Raw genomic sequence first — 20,187 nt, forward strand, 5'->3', positions numbered from 1 at the left:
TCAATTATTGGAGTGTTAATTCAGTTCAGTGAGACTATACAGTGTGTGATAAAGACAAATAAATTCACCACCGGACACCATTCATCCACAAGATAGGGAAAAGAAAAAGTAAAAACTGATGCGCCAAATAATGCCCAATTTTAGCTCACAATTTAAGGAAATTATTCTAACTGCAATTACGGAAAAGCAGTTTTTTCATAAAAAATTCTGTCTCAATGCTTTTTACAAATGCGGCCACTAATTGGTTATCTCATATGCTTTTGGTATTTTTAACCAACTATCAAAAAAATAACATAATGTATGGAGAAACTATAAAATTACAACAAACTTCAAGTCATTATCCATTGAGCATATCCATCATTGCACAGTTGAGGTGAAGGCTGAAAAATGTGCTACGGCAAGTCAATGTTGAAACTTGAAAAAGTGAAGAATATTCTTGTACAGAAGTGGAAATGTACAGCAGAAAAAATAAAGATGTACAACTTGAGATATACCACCAATTAACAACCATAAATAAGCTCTCAAAACAATGGGGTTAGTGCATTTTATGCAATGTGGCTTCTGTATTGGCCTAAATGAACATTAGAATGATCGCAAAAATTGTAATAAGAATCAGGATAACCGAGCTGTGTTGGTTTGAAATCATGCCGTTCTAGCCTGCACTTTCGTCTAAAAAGTATGAAGTTTTGCTAGCAGGCCACTGCATCTACAGCCTCAAAATCTTGGATCCAAGTATATCAGCTCGAGTTAAATTCTTCGCAAAGTAAAAAAGTCTTGAAGTCTTGCTTATTCCAGAACTGAATCTGGTATAACACGCATGTCTTGTTCATGTCATTCGTCATCAGATCTACTAGGAGATTCTCTTCTAATCATTTGTATGAGATCTTGAACTACCTCTGACATTGGTGGCCTGAATTCTGGCTCACGCTGCAAGGAAATATTAAAGATAGTTACAACAAAATGTGAAGGCAAATCCTATACAACAGCTAAATTTTAGTCACTCTTGGACGAGATATGAGACAGGCTTCACAAAACGGCCACATTGATACTACTTCGCACTTCCTTGATTAACAACAATATAGCACTTCTGTATTAGTTGCTCCGCAGACAATTGTGCGTGAGCACAATCTATAACATAGTGGGAATAGGATGTGGGAGGTGGAGCCAAATGGAAATAATCCCCAATAAATCATATGAAAGCTTTTACTTGCTCGTAATAAGGGAATTTATGCATAACTACTTTTTGACAGCCTGACTGTCGTCCATTCAGCGATCAACTAACGCCCAGAAGTGACAAAGATGGTTTCAGAAGTTAGAGAAAGGACTAAAAAACTCACCTGAACACATCGGGATATTATGTCTGCAAAATGTGATAGTGACTTAAGTGGGTACTTTCCTTTGAGAGAAGGATCAACCATCCTTGTCAAGGCATCAATATCATGTAGCTGAGGGATTGCCCATCTGACCAAGATTTGCTCTCCTCGACTTCGAGTTCTGAATATGATATATAGGTAATGACAAAGCTGGGAGAAAAAGACACAACAAATTTTATCAATCGAGTGCAAATGGCTTTACCGGTCATATGACATTCTGCCTGTTAAGAGTTCCAGCATCACCACGCCAAAACTGTAAACATCACTTGGAGAAGTGTAAATCCCTGACTCAAATTCTGGGGCACCATAACCGTAGGTTGTAAGAAGTTGTCCTGACAACTGAGAATTAAGTACAAATTTGCTTAATACAATTTTCAAATTCTTAGGCATAATGCATAGGAAAACTAAAACAGGTAAGTTTTCAACAAAGATTGATGATCCTCATGCTCCTAGAATAACAGATTGCTTATCATATGAAGTACAAGTGAAAGAGCAGCCATCTCCATGATGTCTTTTTCCATTTTATTCCAAACTTCTAATCCAGAATATTAGGATGGCAAGTTACCTGGCTAACAGCACCTGATGATATTAGTGAAGCTAAACCACAATCAGAGACATGCACAGCCAACTCATCATCAAGGAGAAGATTGACAGACTTGAAGTTTCTATGAATAATAGGTGGCTCGCAGACCTCATGGAGATACCTTCATTGCAAAAAAGAAGACATAGTTAATACGTGAGATTTAAAATTTGCTTTAACTCCCTTGTCATGCAAATCTAAGAACTAGACCGCCTAGCAATCCCACTACTAATACTTCATGGGTGGGGTAACTATGAGGAAATTATCTTTCCACTATCGTGTTTCAACTTCCCTTGCATGAACTCATGCAGAGGAGGAAAGAAAAGTAGTATAAACCGAAATACAGCACCAAGTGCATTGTTAACACAGTAGTAATAAACCATCCCCAACCATTACTTTATTATTTTATGTCATGTACTATGTACAACGCATGAAAGTTCAGGACTACATTAGTTTGTGATTCGAGTTCTTTGCTACGTTGCACCGCTAAGCTATGATTTAGCGCTGCTTACAGAAAGTTCTTATAGATCACTGCCAAAAATTCTTCACCGTCAGATTTTTCCATAGCTCATGCGTATATACTTGTATATTTGCATGTGGTTTTTACGTATGTGTGTCTGGCAATTTTACTTACTCCAAGCCTCTTGCAGCCCCAAGAGCCATTCGGATCCGGGTATCCCATGAAAGTTGTTTCTTGAATTCATCATCAGAGTACAGTGCATCTTGTAGTGTCCCATTACTGCAATACTCATAAACCAGAAGCCTTTCACCAAGCTCTGAACAATAGCCCATCAACTCGACAACGTTAGCATGACGAATTCCATCAATAGTGTTTACCAGTTCAAGAAACTCATCATCCTTCAGTTGATTGGAAACTCTTCTGTCCAGCTTCTTGACAGCACATAACTGCATAAGCATTCAACGGGTTAAGTGTCAGATGTAAAATGATGCCCACCAAATGATTCAAATCATGTTAGCGATGGTATGAGAGTTGACTGCATGCCAGATAAATGAATGTACACTGAAAATAACTAGTGTAGAGAATCAACAAAAGTGTCGGCTATTCTGATTATAAGGTAGTTTCTCATTAGAAAAAGATGCATCAGTATTTGGCAGATCCTGCTATACAGCAAATGACAAAACTAGCGTACAAATCAGAATGATAAGCTCATACAACTAGAATGTTGATTTTCACTTTAAACATTTTAAACTAGAGTTCAATGACAAAAATTGATCAATTGTGTTGGCTACTTGGAAAAATGCCACTTATAGATTATTTACAGAACCAAGGAACATAGGATATGAACCAAAAAATGTCCTAGTAAAAATTTATGATACAAGAAAAATCTGAAGCAGCAATTGGATGTCATTTTGCTTTTACCTGTAATTATGAAATACAGTTTACCCTAATATGAATGACTCTGGATTTCCACCAACAGAACCATTTTTACATATGATTCGATCAGTCCGAGAATCATTGTTAAACAGTTAAGCACTGAAATGCAAGAGCAAGCCACGTAATGCAACTACAGATAAGAGGCTTCTTTAGTGCTAGCAGAACACCAGTCAAAAGACCCCATAAAAGCAAATTAGAAGTAAGAAGAGAAAAGCTGACAATCTAGGTTCTAGAGAATACAGCAGGGTAGGGAAACACAGTTGGTAATTTCAAGTATCAAATTACATTTATTTCATTCATAACTTTACCTTCCCATTTGGAAGCTCTGCCCTGTACACAGTTCCCAGCATTCCGGATCCTATCAGATTATCTTGAGAAAAGCTGTTGGTGTATTGCTGAAGAGATGCGATTGTGTAAGATCTCACAGAAGTTAGTGGAAGTGGCCTGGTCGGAAACTTCATTGCGGTATTGTCAGCAGGTGGAATTGGCTTCACAATAACTCTCTCTTGAGCAGGGGGTGGTGGTGGTGGTGGTGGTGGCGGCACCAACAAATCAATATCAATTCTGCTTAGGTTTGTCTCACTAGTATCCTTCTTTGGCACTGCACTCAAGTTTTGCACATTTTCCTGGTCATGCTGTGGCATCGGAGTGCGAGCCGGTCTCCTTGGTTGTTGCTCTTCCTTTGGCCTCACCAGAGGAGGAGCTGTTCAAAACATATGAAGCCCACTTATCATCAAAGAGTGGAAAGTGAGGTTAAGAGTCGTAGCTTTTTAGTTCTGAATGTTGCAAAAACAGATTTCAAATTCATGAATCTTTTGGAGGGCATTTATGATGGTAACTGAGAATTTGACACATTCAAATACTGAGGTAATTTCACTAGGATCAGAATAGACACAATTTGAAGGAACATGGATAGCCACTGTATATTTAAATGCATGCTTAGATATCAAGACTGCAGATTCAAATAGAGCCTAAATTAAAAGAGTAGTAGTTTTCCCAGTAAGAACTAAGGAACGAAGTCAGACTAAGGAATACTAGCAATAATACACACGATAATATAGTTGAGAGGTTCAATAATTTGAACTTTGCAGTACCTTTCTCTACATCATGTCCAGGTTGGACCAATAAACCATTATCTCTACGATTCTCCCTGGAGCCCACATAAGGAGCTATTTCGTGCCGTCTGGACCAATTACTGTCTTGCCTTTCCCTAAAGAGTCTTGGCAGAAAGAGCAGAATTGCTATGACCAATATCAAAAATGACAAAACTGATACAACGGATATCCAGACTACCCTTTTAACGGACTTTTTGCTTCCTTTTGAACTTTCTGCAGTTGCTGCCGGTCCATCAGCCTGTTTTCCAGGTTTTCTTTCCGAAGTTGGTGGTGTCTGTGCTGAAGATGGAGGCTTAAAAAAGGGTAGTCCCGGTGGTCCTGGAGGGGGTCTCGCGAAAGAAGTGGGTGGAGACATAGGAGCGACACTACTGTTGGGTGGAGACAAAGGAGCGACACTGTTGAAAGGATTTCCAGTGTTTCTGCACGTCAAGAACAAAATTAACAAGTGCATGAAAGCATTAGCCATCACTGCTGATAATTAAAGTCAATCAAGAGTCAAAACATATATAAGACACTTGGAAAAACGGATGAAACAGCTGATATATCTTACTTGCATGGATCAATATGTATCCTTAACAGTATTGTTCAATATATCAAATTTCCTCACAAACAAATTTTTAAAGAGCAATAGGATATGAAATTCAAGGCTGTTTTCAAAACTTGGGTAAATTTTAGCCTGCAATCATATGAACTTGAATATGACAAAATGCAGTCCATGATCCAGCTTGGCAGTCCATAGTCCAGCCTGACAGATACATCATATATGGGTGTCATATAGTTTTTGTGCACACTATACTCCTTTAACCTGTATACGTCACATCTTTTCCAATTTATTGTGTAGGCTAGGAGCTTTTTTATCCAACTGTTAAGAGTTTGAGTGGCATATTGTTAGGACTATTCTTTTTCAGGTGATGGTGCTTATGATGTCAAAAATTGGCTACTTCACCTCATGCAATTTGAAATTATTCTTGTGTTTAGGCCTCAAGCTGTCGTTTATGCAGCGGGCGCACAAGCAATTCTAATCCAAGTCAGTGTCATAAACCTTTAAGCATAATCTGGTTTTGCAACGTAAATAACTCTTCAAAATGTCACATCTCCGATAATTTTTGAATTCTGTTGTGCATTCGCTAAGCGAATTTAAGTTAGAACCCTATAACTCCTAGTAATTACTGTCACACCATAATGTTCATAATTTGTTGTAGTTGGCAAGCAAGTTAAACCCAAAAGCTAATTATGAAAAAAAAAAAAATAGAAGTTTATGAACTGAGATATTGGTAAATTTGCAACCTCAATGACAGTGGAATATATCCTCTTCATCTATCAAGTAAATTAAAATCTAAAATGTTCATAATATCAGACATATCCACCATAAATACTTCAGTCTTCATCACCAACATGCTCAATACCAAGTGACTAGTGAGACTTAAAGAACACAGGACTTCAAGCCGTTGAAGTTCTCTCTCCCTTTTTTTCTTGCGGTGATAAAGTTCAAGCCAAGTTCATTGTCAACAGACTTAAAGACCATATCAGAAAAAACACTGATTGATAATGAGAGATCAATAAAAGAAGGAGAAAGCAGATATGCAGCAAGGCATCAAGGCAAGCTCAAAAGAATACAGACCACTGAAGAACTGAAGACACTCTTATCCCGTGATAAGACTCTCATTTACTGCATCTTTATGTGTAAAGCCAGAAGAACAGTTCTGAAACACTGATCTTCATATTGATTAGCTTCATTTTCTATAATGCTATTGTTAAACAAGGTGCACTAACATACAGGCAATCACGACACACCTTTCATAATATTTTTCTTGCTTATGTTAAAGAGTACTGTGGTTCAGACTTCAGTACAAGGTTTTCCTAGCTTATAGACATTTAACAAGGTCTTGCACAAAGTTACATAAAACCAGACAGACAAGACACACACACACAAGAAAAAGTAATCAAATAAAAAATTTAAACAGAGAGGTTCAGAAATTGAGAAGTTTGCTGACAGAAATTGCATTTGATATTGCCTTAGGGTGCTATAATGAAGCCACTCTGAACTCTTCCGCTGATTTGTACTTAATGAGATGATGAAGCCTATTGAAGTCTTGTCATTTTACACAGGAAACGCTCTCCTCTTTTGTGAAGTTTGATATTCACCAGTATCTTAACTAAGAGCTTAGGATGGCCAGAAGTGACTAGGGAATATGAAGCTGAGTATAGATGATACATGTGCTTCAGCTTTAGGATTGTTGAGTATAATAGCTGTTTATGTCAACAATTGTAGCCTTTCAGCTCTTATCTACCTTAATTGTCCATGAATAACAAGCTGATCAAGGTTGTCACTCAGAGTTGAGAAAGAGGATATAAACAAAAAGTAAAGAGCAGTTTGACATGTAATAATTGAACTTCAACAAGGAGTTTGTCTCCATAATTTACTCTAATTATGTGTCTAGAAGATTGCGTCGTACAAAGAGGCACAAGAATGTAATAAGCAGCCAAGACTGTATTGTAGCTTACAAGCTGGAAGATAAAGAACAATATTAGAAGAAGAAAGTTAAATGTACTTACTTGAAAGTGGGAATAGAAAACAGCTTCTGAGGTATGGGCCCATTAAACAGGTTATTTTCCACATTCCTGAAGGGGCACAAAAGATGAGGAGCTATTAGTAAAATATTATATTTTCTGTACACCTGGAATTAATATTTGAGTTAAATATAGGTAGGAAGAGTACAAATCTGCGAGGGGAAGATCTTGTAGAACATCAAGAGTTCCAGAAAGCTGGTTATTCTGCAAATGTCTGGAGATCAAGAAATTAGCTGCTTTTCTATCGGTCATAATTACAAACCAGTTCAACAATATGTAGAATCACTCACAGAGTGGTCAGGGAGGACAAGTTTCCTACTGATGACGGCAAAGCTCCGGTGAAACTGTTACTTGACAAATCACTGTCAGAATATAAATAAACCACCAGTTATGGACAATTGAAAACCTCCATGGAAAGATTGAAATGCTTTTGTTTTGGTGTCATACAGATTAACCAATGCTGAAAGGCCTTGAAAGGAATCAGGAATTTCTCCAGTCAGTTGGTTTCCATTGAGAGACCTGAAACAAAAGAGAAGTACAGCTGACTGGAACCATGATTATGGTAACGGGAATTCTCCAATCCAATACAAGCCGTAATTACTCACATTGCTGACAGTTGACTTAGGGAAGATAAAGAGCTGGGGATACTTCCGGTTATATCATTATCTGAAAGAAAACTGCCAAAAGGTAAAGACTATCAAATGGTTTGCTCAAAAAGTAAAGCTGTAATATTTCAAGCTTCATTCTCTGTTTCTCCTTCCAGGGAAATGATAATACATACATATTCTGCAATGTAACTGGGAGATTGGATGGGATGGTTCCGCCAATATGATTGTTACTCAGATCTCTGCCACAAGACGTTTCCACAATTATTGTTCACATGTCAACACAATAAAAGACACCTCTAGAAAAGGAAACGTTCACATACTAAATGCAGCATATGCACATAAAACACAACCATTAGTATATGTCAAAGAAGATATATCTGTGGGGCGCACGTACATCGTTTTGAGAGAAGTAAATGATGCCAAGTTATCCCCTAGTTCACCTGCTAAGTTAGCAACATTTAATTTACTGCAAAGAAGATGATTAGAAGGATTAACATTACGCCTTCCAAATATCCATGAAATGTTGCAGCAAATGAGAGGTACTTACATGGATAATATATTTGTCCCATTGCATACGACCCCTTGCCATGTTCCATCACATGGGTCTGCACTGACACCCCAGCCAGGAAGAGAAGGCGACCCCAGGGAAGCATGTAAGGCGTTAATTGCAGCAACTAGACCAGCAGAAAAGGAAAATGCCAGAGTTAGAAACTTCAAACAGAATATTATCGACGTTGATTCATGAATGAACTGGACATTTCGATTCCAATAAATTAAAGCATGCTAACTTCAAACTCGGCGAAGTTTATACGAAGCAAGATGGCAATTTAGTCGATAGTTAGGACAATAAGAACATGTGTTGAATCCACATATCACTTGAGAAGGCCATAGCCCCCTACACTTAACTAGCATCATAGGAATCAGTACTTGATTTCCTCTTTTTTTCCCTTCAATTTCCTGTGAGTGTCTCTTTTTCCCCTTTTCTTGTTTTCTGAATTAATCATAGCTTGTCCAACAACAACAACAAACCCGGTGTAATCCCACAAGTAGGGTCTGGGGAAGGTAGTGTGTACGCAGACCTTACCCCTACCTCTTGGAGATAGAAAAGTTGTTTCTAATAGACCCTCAGCTCTAATAATAGCTTGTGCATTATAGTATAATTGGTAACTGCAGCATAGGTTATTTTTGAGTTCTTTATTGGTGTATAATGGAGTTGCTCCTAAATTAATTCTTGAAATGGATAATGAGGATTCATATGACCGAACAATTTCAAGTCCAGCTCCTCCCTTGAGTTAACAACTTTCACCAGTAAAGTTCAAGTTAACAACTTGCTTAGTTCATAAATCAGTCCCCCATAACCAGCACTGCACGAAACAAATTTTGCGAACAATCGAAAAGGGCAAAACAACATCGAATTCAGTAACATTTGTTCCTTACCATCTCCAGGGTCAGTTTCATATGAAAGTTGAACAGCAAAAATTAACAGAAACCCCATCAAGATCTCCAAATTCAAGAAGCATAATATAGATCTCTTCCCACCCATTGATCCAAACTGTAACTCTTTTTTTCAATCTACTCTTTCTTTGGAAAAACACTCTGCATAGCCAATACATAAACTTCCAATCTGAAACAAAAAAAAAAAACATCAGTTCTTTAATCAAACCCAAAAATTATCATGACACACCATAGCACTATGAAAACACAAACCCAAGTCAAAAAGAAGTAAATCAATGACCCATAACTGATAACAAAATGGGTATCCAAAAGAGAGAAGTATAGAACAAATCTTGAAAAGAAACTATACTAACTAAAAGTAAAGTACAATACAATAAGAAGAACCAAAAACCCACCAAATATTAAGTGAAACATGAGTTGAAAAAAGAAGCAAATCAATGACCCATAACTGATAATAAAATGGGTATTCCAAAAGATAGAAGTATAGAACAAATCAAGAAATGAAACTAACTGAATATCAAGAAGGAAAAACCCACCAAATTCTAAATAAATTATGAGGAAATAATGAGAATGAAGCTGGGAAAAACATCATGATTTCATATTGAATAATATTCTTTTACTCTGATAACTGAACAGTAATGCAAGCAACCATTGTTTAACAGAGCCAAAAAAATAAAAAGAGAAATAATAATAGTTGTTAATCTGGAGAGAGAGAGAGAGAAGAGAAAGCCTTTACCTCTCTGCAAATAGCTGGAAAATAAGAAAAAAGCTAAATGTGGCAAGTTGCAGAGAAATAAAAAATGTGAAGAAGACTTCTTGGTCGTCTTCTTTTTTTTACTCTCTCTCTATTAATGATAAAGTTTAGTACAAATGTGTGTGTGTGTGTGTGTAACATGGAAGAGTGGAATTCTCATTACATGCATATATCTGCTTTGAGTTCACTTTGAGGAAGTGAATTTTACAATCCCACTCGCGGATGCAACACGTGATTTATTTCGTTTTCTAACAGGTATAAGACATAAGAACATTGCGAAATTGACAGCTCTACACCTAAATCATGTGAGGTTCCATTGTCTCCCTGAACTTAATTATTAAGATTACATTGGTTTTTGTGTTTTAACCTGTTGTGTCCATTAAGATGTCTATGAAGTTGCATCGCTCGTTTTGATATCTATAAAATTATATTTTGCATATGTTTACTTTATTTATGAAATTATCATACTTGTAAAGTTGATATTTTGTACTGATTTCCTTCATTTATTTGGCGTATAACACTTGCAAATTATTATTCTTGTTCATGTCATTGGATCAAACTAGACCAAAACATTAATTAAAAGTAGACCAAAAATCCACCAAAAACTGCATTAATACAGTAGCAAAAACTAGATAAAAACTATACTTAGACAGCAGTAAAAGTTGGATCAAAATACTTCAGGAGTTCAAATAACACGAAAAAAATTAAGTTCATGGAGTAATAAGCTCCTCACATAATTTAAAGGCATAAATAATACGAAAAATTTAAGTTTGGAATAATAAGAGACAACCATAGTTTAGATATGTAATAACATATGGAAGCATTAGTTTGGGTTGTTATGTCCATTCCCTTTCTTACACTGACCGATGGACGCAATCATTGTCGTTGTCCGGTTAACGGTCCATTAAGTTGGTGCGTGTTTTCCTTGCGCTGAACGGCGCGTGTAGTGAGATGGGTTTGTTCTTTTTCTGTTTTTTAACTCAAGTGTAGTTAAAATCGGAGTTTTACGAGTCAACTATGAGTAGTAAAATATAGCCGCCAATTTTGGAAAGTGGACACAGAAAACAAATGGAAATTGCAATAGGCTAGTCACCCATATGATTTTCTGTGCTTGCAGCTTCCATTATCTTTCTTGATTGAGTACTAAAATGATTTCTTTCTTTTCTTTTTTGGTTTATTGGACCAAAATATAGAATCCTAAGTTCTAACTTCCATGGTTTATTCTTAACCAATGGTCCAAGAGTATACTTATTGCTTTTTGGTTGGGTTTTCTTAATTATTCATTAATTATGTAAACGTACAATGATTCTCAATTTAATATTTTTGATGTTGTAACTTTGTTTGGTAGCGGCAAGTGGTCTTAAGACTGAACCAAAAAAAAAAAAGTGGTCTTAAGTTGTGCAATTTGTTTAGTGTATGTAGTACTATGTTAGATGTATGTAAGTAGGCACATGTTGAATAATGAATAGTATGTCGGTAGAGCGTTAAAAAGCTCACATGGCTGCCAGTGTCCCGCCACCATAGTTTAGGCAACTCTATTTTGACATTTTATGTTGATACATCAATTGCAATGAGTGCTTCAAAAGAAAAAAGGTAGAATTATTTATAAGATATACCATAAATAGAGTTCTAATGATCTTATTAAAGGTCTTCTTTTTTTATTTTTTGGGTCATACATTAAAGGTCTTCAGCTCTTCTATTCTTCCTTCTCCAATTATTCACGGCAGGGGCGAAGTCACAATCAGATTACGGGTTTGACAGAATTCATTCGTTTTGGCTCAAATTTATATTTGTGTTAAAAAATTATTTAGTACTCCGTACAGATAATTTATCAAGAACCAAATAAACAAAAATAATTATGGTTTAAAATGCATAACAAAAAGTTCTAGCTCCGGCTCTATATTCATGAGCTACAGCCTACATGAACACGAATTTCACAATTTATTATCAACTTTTTGCAAAAATAAAATAAAAAATAAACTCCACTTTATAACGGCCTGGATGAGGTGCATAATAAACAAAGATAATGTCGTCCAAGAGGATATTCATTTTTTCTTTGATTATATACTAAATAATTAAATAATATATTATTATTATAATTATCCACACATAGCTTCGTCTTTTTTGCAGAATCTATTTCTTACACTTTGTCAAAGTATCTTTAGAATTGCATTTCCTAATTTTAGACCTCTACTTCACTTTATTTTAACTTTTAGACCCAAGAATAATCCTTTATTCCATCCAAGACTATGAGTAAAAGAAATTGATAACTTGGTGGGTCCTCTAGCTAATTTGTTTCTTGCATATATGGAAAACACATCCAAAGTTATTTGCTTTGATATGCTCTATCCATAATTTGTTTAGGATAGTTTGAGATTGATGATATCACACTAAAATTATAAAACCATTTTTTTGTAAAATAATTTATCTGCAACAATAAAAAATGTATAAAGATCAAGATTAGTATTCTCTTGATATTTCCACTGACATTAAGTGGTAGATTGGTTTAAATATAATCTATTGCGGAATTAATTATGTAAAAATTATATGTAAGGATTAGTAATGCATAAATTATATCCCATGATGGAATTGCAATGATCTTTTGTTGTTGGGCTTTTGGTTTGTTATTATGGTAAAGAAGTTGGTTTTGAAGATCATGATGGTGTTTTTCTATGTAGTTGATTTAAGGCTATAGTAACAGCTGTATCTTTATTTCATATTTTATCCTCTATAAAATAATGCATACATTCATGCATAATTTATGCATATATTATTTAATATTTTTTTCGGATGAAAAAGAGTGTCCACTTAGCTTTTTTTTTCTTGGGTCAAAATGAGTGCCACTTATCAAATCAAGAAAGAATTAACCTTATTTTTTCAAATTTGCCCCTATTAAGTGTTGTGATCAAATCTCAATACCTATTTAATTAGGGCCAGTTTAGTCAAATTACCTATTTTTGTCTAGGATTTAGTATTTTCTTAAGGGATGTGCAAATGATTAAGTGGACACTCCTTTTGATCCGGGGGGAGTAAGAAACAATTAAAATAGTGTTGGAATTTTAAAGTGTGAAATGAGAAAAGGTATATTTTGAAGTGCACACAAAAAACATCTTTTGGATTGCAACTCTCCATCTAACCCTTTTATTGTCTATAATTTTAGAGGAATAGCACCTCATTTTCAGCACTTAATTTTTGAACTTCTGCATACTTTCTTACAATCAAAAAATCGAGTCTTTGTGTGATTTGTTATGGAATTTGAGTTCGACAAAGTTGTAGGCGTTTGACGTACCACTACTCCTACGATAAGTATATCAGTTTTATCATGGGAGGAAGTAATCCATAACATCGGGTACAGTGAGAGGTTTAAATTTCTTCAGGACACACAGTGAATTATGTGGTCTCGAATATTTTCAGACGTTTCTACATTTTATTGTTTCTCCAGTTTAATTTGGTTTTCTGATTTACTGATTTTGGACACAGTTTACTGACAAATAGTAACTAAACAATGTGTAGAGCAATACTGAATTTTGTATATTGATTAATTCCGACGACAAGCCAATCAAATAACGCATAAACAACTGAATTTTATACAATGATTAATCCCTCTAACTGCACCTTCGAGGACATCCGATAAGATTAATTCCTTCAACTAGCCAATCAAACGGGCCTTAAGAGTTGAGATATAAAATAATTTCAAAAAGAAGTTATATGATCCCCGGTATTTAAAAATTCTGTACTTTAATATGAGCTAGCTCTTGGCATTAATTATTACACATATGATAAAATTTTAAACAAAGTACAAGAACAATTTCTTTTACTAGTGTCCAAATACAAACAAACATATGGTTATTGCAGTACAATCTCCTCAAACTTATTCGTTTTAAGCTCTTTTAATTCAAAATTTCAGTATAATCTCAAGATGATAAGGTGTGGCATCATAACGTGAAGACTCTTTGTTACTTGTAGCACTTGAATTCTTTGACTGCAACTACGTACTCTTGCTGAATAGATTAGAAAGACTCAATAAACAAATTAAAGTTGAAAAAGTAAGTCTTTTTTCAAAAAAACAAATGATGATAGCACTAACATTTGCTGACTAAACTAATGTAGAAACAATTTTAAAACAAAATTCGAAGTAATTAATGATGAAGTTTGGTTTGGTCAATCAAGCAAATTGCTTATGCGGCTATGCTTTATAAACATCCTCAACTTTTTGTAGCCTTTCTCTACTTCTTTTCAATCTAATAAACTTTTTTTGACGAAAAGGAATATAATAAGTAAATTAAGTTAGTTAAGCATATCTATGTCTGAACAGAATTAAGTCAATTAACGGCCTTCCCTCCTTTTTCCTTTTCCCCTTTTATTCGTGGAAAGTAGATAGTAAAAGGGATTCTTTTTTCTCCTTCAACTGTGCAAAATATATTAAGTTATGAAGAATCTTAGCCTTTAAGTCTGCACGAGTCAACATGATTCATATTCTAACGAGAAATGAAAAGGTTAAAGGAGGGAGAAAAAAGAAAAAGAGATAAACGGTGTGTTTAGTAATGAAGGAAAATGTTACTAATATTTTTTTGGAAAATAAGTTATTTTCTAATGTTCGGTAAATAAATAGAAAATATAATTTCAAAAGCATCTATATCTATATCTTCTATATATTGTCAAAATCCTAGGAAAAAAGCACCACATTAAGCCAAGTGGCATAAGCAGAGAAAGCCAAGTGGCATAATTAAGACAAATTAAACTACCTTTTTAACTAAAAAAACTTCTCATTTTTAATTTTGAATTTTAAATCAGTAAAAGAATAAGATAATCCCAAGACAAAAAAAATTCTCGCTTAAGCTAAGTTAAAAAGAATTATGAAAATTTTCAACCAATATGTATAAGGTAAAAATTGACCCACTTAATAAAATACATTATTCACCAACTTATACCTTATATAAGTGCAAATAAAATTCCTATGAATAAACTGTTCACACACATTAAATAGATAAACTCTATAATTTATCCGTCAATTATATAACCATACCACCTATCCCCGCAAGTCAAGAATATCATTTTCAAGCCACGGAAAGGCTAATTTGGGGAAAAGACTCCAAAACGCCAAAACGACCAAACGGGTCATTACATCAGATACCAATTAAACAATCGTTCGTCCTCGAACGATGAAAGAGCGTACGAATGATGACAGTAACCAAGGAATCTTCATTATAACCACAAGGAAGCCTCCACGGGCAAGAAATGCGCTGATATCACTGGTCGTTCACCTTATCGGTCAAAACTTCCTTTAACTTAGCTCAAAGACTCAATTTTTCATACTCGAAATTTCTTTCAACTCGATCCTCGAATATAAGGCTGCCTCTCGCTTGAATTCTCTAATTTGATATAACCCCGCCTCTGTACGCAATCAATTGATTCCCTAATTATCACTCCAATCGCCACAATCCTTTGGATATAACCACAACCATAGCCCACTCTGCACCGGTAAAATATTCTGATTTCACTAACCCTTTTTTTTCACACCTTCTAAAGCCGTCTTTCGCACCAAGATTCCTTAGAAAGACACAGACACACGCCACAAGTCCGATCAAGATTTCCTTTTGCCTGAAAAATCCCTTGCTTTATCTGAGTAAACTCTAAGCAATTCCATCAAAACTGATCTTATCCGTAGCTGATTGCACAGTTCCAAGTCTGTTAGTTCCGTAACCTGGTGTTGAACCCATTTAGCTAAAACTCATCGCCCAGCCTTTTCAAATCCTCAATTCACCATACAAAAGCATACCCACTGATTACCTCGCCGAGCCAAATCTGTAGGAACCCATCCGATCACTCTAAAGACTTCCCATAACCATTTGTACCTCCTCAAATCATTACTAAGTACCGACGTAGCCCATTATAACTATCCCAAATAGCTTCCCTCAGTAAAATATCATCAAGTCCACTCGCAAACCCCGATAAAGCTCAGTAAACTTGTCATACCTCAATTCTGAACTAAAAACCATCTGATCCTTAAAGGGGATTTACTAGAAAATCCATAAGTCCTTCTGAAAATATAAACATAGTCCACTATGCTCTAGTAGAACAATTCTGACCCGAAATGAATGCACAAACCCCTGAATATCACCAATAGTCACCCGAACTGACTCCAACTTTTCGAAATCAATTATAGCCCTATTACACATCTGTGGCGACCCATTCTAATCATTTTCTCATGCATAGTCAATCACGTCCGTCACCCTCGACTCCAAAAGCTAAATTCTATCCAAGTCGTCAACTTAGTAGCGAAAAACTATACCTGAGGATTACAATCTTCATGTTTTTCAACCTTCACACGATGCGCAAATTTGACTGAATCCCATGAACTCTAAAAATATCAAATTCTCCTCGTGCTTCCTCTTAACTCGCTCACAACTTTGATCACTTCAACGCAAAACATGCGGCCTCACTTTTAACCGTCGAATCTCCCACTATAACATCTTGACACGCCCTTAATAATTTTGAAAGTGTCAAATCTTGCAATCTCTACACTAAACCTCGCGCAACTGCTTCCCAATCCTTAATACCCAAAATGCTCACCCAAGCTATCCAGTCTATAATACCTACAACATAATCCACTACCACGAATACAGTCTCATCTCAAAAATATAGCTCTAGCCTTCAAATTATAGAGATTCCCCAAAAGTTCCTTCCCGTTAGAGCACTCTAGCTCACTCATTGAAGAGTCTTTATGGAACTACCCATCTTGATACAACACAAGCCACTTCCCATAAATCTTAACATGTTGGTCACCTGAAATTTTCTTCGCATCAATCACTGATCACGAAACCTTACGAAACTTTGTCACAACACTTAGTCTATTATTGTGGACTTCTTTCGCTAAGCGTACTTAACAATCACGCCTCCTTTGGAAAATGTAAGACAGCAACAACACAATCCATACCTGACCTAAGTAATACCGTTGCTTCGAATCCTTTCCTTTCCTTTTCCCAAACTATACTTCGTTCCTTCCGATTCTCAATCAACTAGCCTTTATCTTACTTCAATTCCTCTGTTCCATTCAGATCACATTCACCGCCATCGACTGACCATCACGAACCCACTCAAAAGTATATCGCAAAATCACAAGTCCTACCAAATAGCCGAGTCAACCCTGGAGATAGTATTATGCCACTTGTTGCCACTTACTCAACAACTAAGCGTTTGCTTTGCCTTACTCGAACTTCAAACTGAGAACCACTCTAAAGCCGGCGCAACACACAAACCATTCTTCAAGAAGTCTTCTCACTAGGAATTATCGACCAACCCTGGTTATCCCAACAAGAACAATCATTGTCGATGCAATATGCCAAACCACCATTGAACTGATTCATAATCCGTAGGGAGATCCTTAATTTCCGAACTAGAACGCCTCTAATTAAATCATGCGGTCAACCCTCTTTTTCGATCAACTCAATCGGGTCGTAACACCAGTAAAAGTAAGAATTAGCCGAAACTTACACAATAGATACATTGCCACACCCCTTGTCCAAGATTAGATGCAACACCTGAAAACTCCTTGAGTACTAAAACTTCACATTTGCTCATCACTAGAGTCATTTCTATTAGTCAACCACTGGCCCCCGTTAGCCTACGGCAGAACCGAACATGCCAACTTATCCATGAACCCTTACATCTATTCTACAATGTATAACTGTAACATAAAACTCAAATCAACAAGCTCTTGATTCAAACGATACCCTTGCCAATCCTCTAAACACAACGACCCTGCAAACACACCCCTTACTGTAGGACCAAGACCACAGCTGCCCAATACCTTAAGTTCCCACTTGTTACAAGTAACCTTTCCTTCTGATCTAGAACTGATTGCCATTTTCCTGAAGGAAGCCACAAACCATTAGTTCTTCTCCACCACTACCATTTTGTTATGTCGAGGCCCAACTTAACTTTTCACAACCTAATACGGAATCCACTCTTATGCATCTTGCAATCTTATCCTGACGAGCACGTCAGATACCAATTATTTCCTTCCTATAGCGGAGATTGATCTATCCAAGTCCTCTTCCTTACGCCTTTGTCCCATAAGACAAAAAGTACTCTTACCAATATACCCTAAGAAATCTTACCTCGTTACACTTTACCACAAAAGTTGCCTTTCCTGTCCTTATCCTCAACTCCTTTCTTAATACCTTAACACGGTCACTATCTTCTTGTCAAATCCGACGATCCTCTCCAAGCTACACTTGTTTCCTGATGTTGAGATCAATACTCTACCGTTCTTTGAATTGATGACTTGCCACTGATACACTTGTGCCACAAACCGTCACAATAAACTTGACGACGCTAAAACTTACCCATACAAATCACATATCGTGTAAACCATTCTTGTGAAACCGTAATATTACTCCCTCGACTTCCGAGCAACTCACCACTGAAGACATGGAGGTCATGAGGTCTTTTGATTTATCATACCACCTCTCCATACCGAACCTAAGAGTCTAATTCATAGTTGTAAGCTAAACTTAGTCAAGCGTACATATCAGAATAACATATCTAGCATCGTACCGTGCCATGTCATATCGACAGCTTGCGTAAGAATTTAAGGACGAGTTACCACCATCCGTGAGAGAATAAGAAAGAAAAATTCAGATACCAATTTGGATCGACTAGATACCAATTTGAATGAAGTAGCACGAAAGGAATGAAGGAATGGAAGTTTCCTAAATGCCCTACAGCCTCTCGAGGATGGGTGCGGACGTCTACATACCATTCCTCAAGACTCTACTAGACATTGCTCTTGTACTCGTGAGACCAGTGAACCTAGGGCTCTGATACCAACTTGTCACGACCCAAATCACGGATCATGCGGGCACCCACACTAACCTCCCCTGGTGGGCGAACCCTTCCCCTAACTACCTCAATTTGATACAACATGCGGAATAACAATACGTAAACACACTCCAACAGTTTAAATATTAAAACCAATGCGGAAGAAATACCTTCATTATAAGAAATTTCCAAAACCTGATCTAGACTCCTACAAGAGCTTCTAAGAAGTTTACAATTTGAAGTAAATAACAGACTTAAACTGGATACGACTATAAGGATAAGGAACAACAGAATTCTAAGAAGAGACTCTGAGTTGCAAGATCTCAAATAGCTCACCCAAACGCCTCTGACGAGTGCCTCGAAACGGTCGCGAGACTCCGAACATCACCTGAAAACAACTCTACACTCCACAAGGAGCGTAGCAAGAGTTGTATGAGCACAACACAAGGCTCGTAGGTATCGTAGGTCGACAATGGTTAGTTCACGCATATAAAAAGCAACTAACAAGTAAGCAGATAAGTAATCAAACACAGACGCAACTCTAGCAAATATGGAAGTCTTGCAGTAACGATAGTCACAAGGAATTTCAATATCTCAGGTTATAAGCCTAGGTGAAAATCTCTAAACCTCAAGTCCATCAAGCCTCTAAAATAAATACCTTACAAATAACAACAACTCAATAATTCACCAATCAAGAATCAATCAGAGAATATGCCATGCAATGGCATGAATAGCAATTCAAATGGAGTGCAATGCAATGCAATGTCATGTCGTGCTATGCAAATGCTATGCGATGCAGTAGTCACCTCTCACGCTCCACTCTCGTACACACATGCTATGGAAATGCCTCATAGTCATGACCCATGGGGGACCCGTGAAGTCCATGTACCACTCGTGCTCTCCGGCAGAAACCTAGGAGGCTATAAATCACACTCAATCTCCGGTAAAGACCTCGGAGTCTCTCTGTCACTCTCAATCTCCGGCAAAGACCTCGGAGTCTCTCTATCACTCTCAATCTCCGGCAAAGACCTCGGAGTCTCTCAATCACTCTCAATCTCCGGCAAAGACTTCGGAGTCTCTCAATCACTCACCTCACCATCAGGATAACATAAGAGTAATATGGAAGCATGTCATGCATGATATCAGTCTCAACTATATCACCAATATGAAATCAACAAGTACAAGTCATATTATTGTCCATGGTTCAATCATTAATATTATCCTTCCCTTTCATGAGACGAGTGAGCTATTATGTGACAGAGATACAAGTAGGTGATAATCACATCAAATAATACATAGAATATGTGATGCATGCCTCGCATGAATTCAACCTCAATAATCACCGCAATTATAGGTTCCACAGATTCATACTATGAAATGCAATTCAATATTCAATTTCTCAGTTATAACCTTCCTCTTCCATATGACAAGTGAGATAACAAGAGATAGAGAGACAATTATATCAAGTACATGAAATCACAACCATGGTGACAAGCCCACATAATAGTTGAC

General features: G+C 36.5%; 1 protein-coding gene across 3 annotated transcripts; it reads right to left on the reverse strand.

The window, feature by feature from the left end:
* Positions 1–390: 390 nt before the first annotated feature.
* Positions 391–9,987, reverse strand: LOC132063971 (protein STRUBBELIG-RECEPTOR FAMILY 3-like). Of its 3 annotated transcripts, none has more exons than XM_059456771.1 (17): positions 9,835–9,987; positions 9,081–9,267; positions 8,191–8,317; positions 8,038–8,109; positions 7,817–7,882; positions 7,641–7,712; positions 7,483–7,554; positions 7,326–7,397; positions 7,184–7,249; positions 7,021–7,086; positions 4,444–4,883; positions 3,658–4,052; positions 2,588–2,859; positions 1,939–2,077; positions 1,576–1,712; positions 1,338–1,494; positions 391–927 (listed from the first exon to the last, which is right to left on the reverse strand). In XM_059456771.1, exons 2-17 carry the CDS (start codon positions 9,184–9,186, stop codon positions 832–834), a joined length of 2,355 nt encoding a protein of 784 aa, XP_059312754.1. In that variant the 5' UTR covers positions 9,187–9,267; positions 9,835–9,987; the 3' UTR covers positions 391–831. The 3 variants fall into 3 exon arrangements, with proteins under 3 accessions (XP_059312754.1, XP_059312755.1, XP_059312756.1); XM_059456772.1 differs by lacking the exon at positions 9,835–9,987 and adding an exon at positions 9,635–9,784; XM_059456773.1 differs by lacking the exon at positions 8,038–8,109.
* Positions 9,988–20,187: the final 10,200 nt, after the last annotated feature.

Source organism: Lycium ferocissimum, chromosome 7, assembly GCF_029784015.1.
Source record: "Lycium ferocissimum isolate CSIRO_LF1 chromosome 7, AGI_CSIRO_Lferr_CH_V1, whole genome shotgun sequence".
In the NCBI taxonomy this organism is placed as follows: Eukaryota; Viridiplantae; Streptophyta; class Magnoliopsida; order Solanales; family Solanaceae; genus Lycium; species Lycium ferocissimum.

Coding starts and splice junctions, on each gene's coding strand:
- LOC132063971 (XM_059456771.1), bottom strand. CDS start 9,186: ATGGGTGGGAAGAGATCTATATTATGCTTCTTGAATTTGGAGATCTTG. Junction 8,318..9,080: donor TGAAACTGACCCTGGAGATG/GTAAGGAACAAA, acceptor CTGCTGGTCTAG/TTGCTGCAATTAACGCCTTA. Junction 8,110..8,190: donor GGGACAAATATATTATCCAT/GTAAGTACCTCT, acceptor TCTTCTTTGCAG/TAAATTAAATGTTGCTAACT.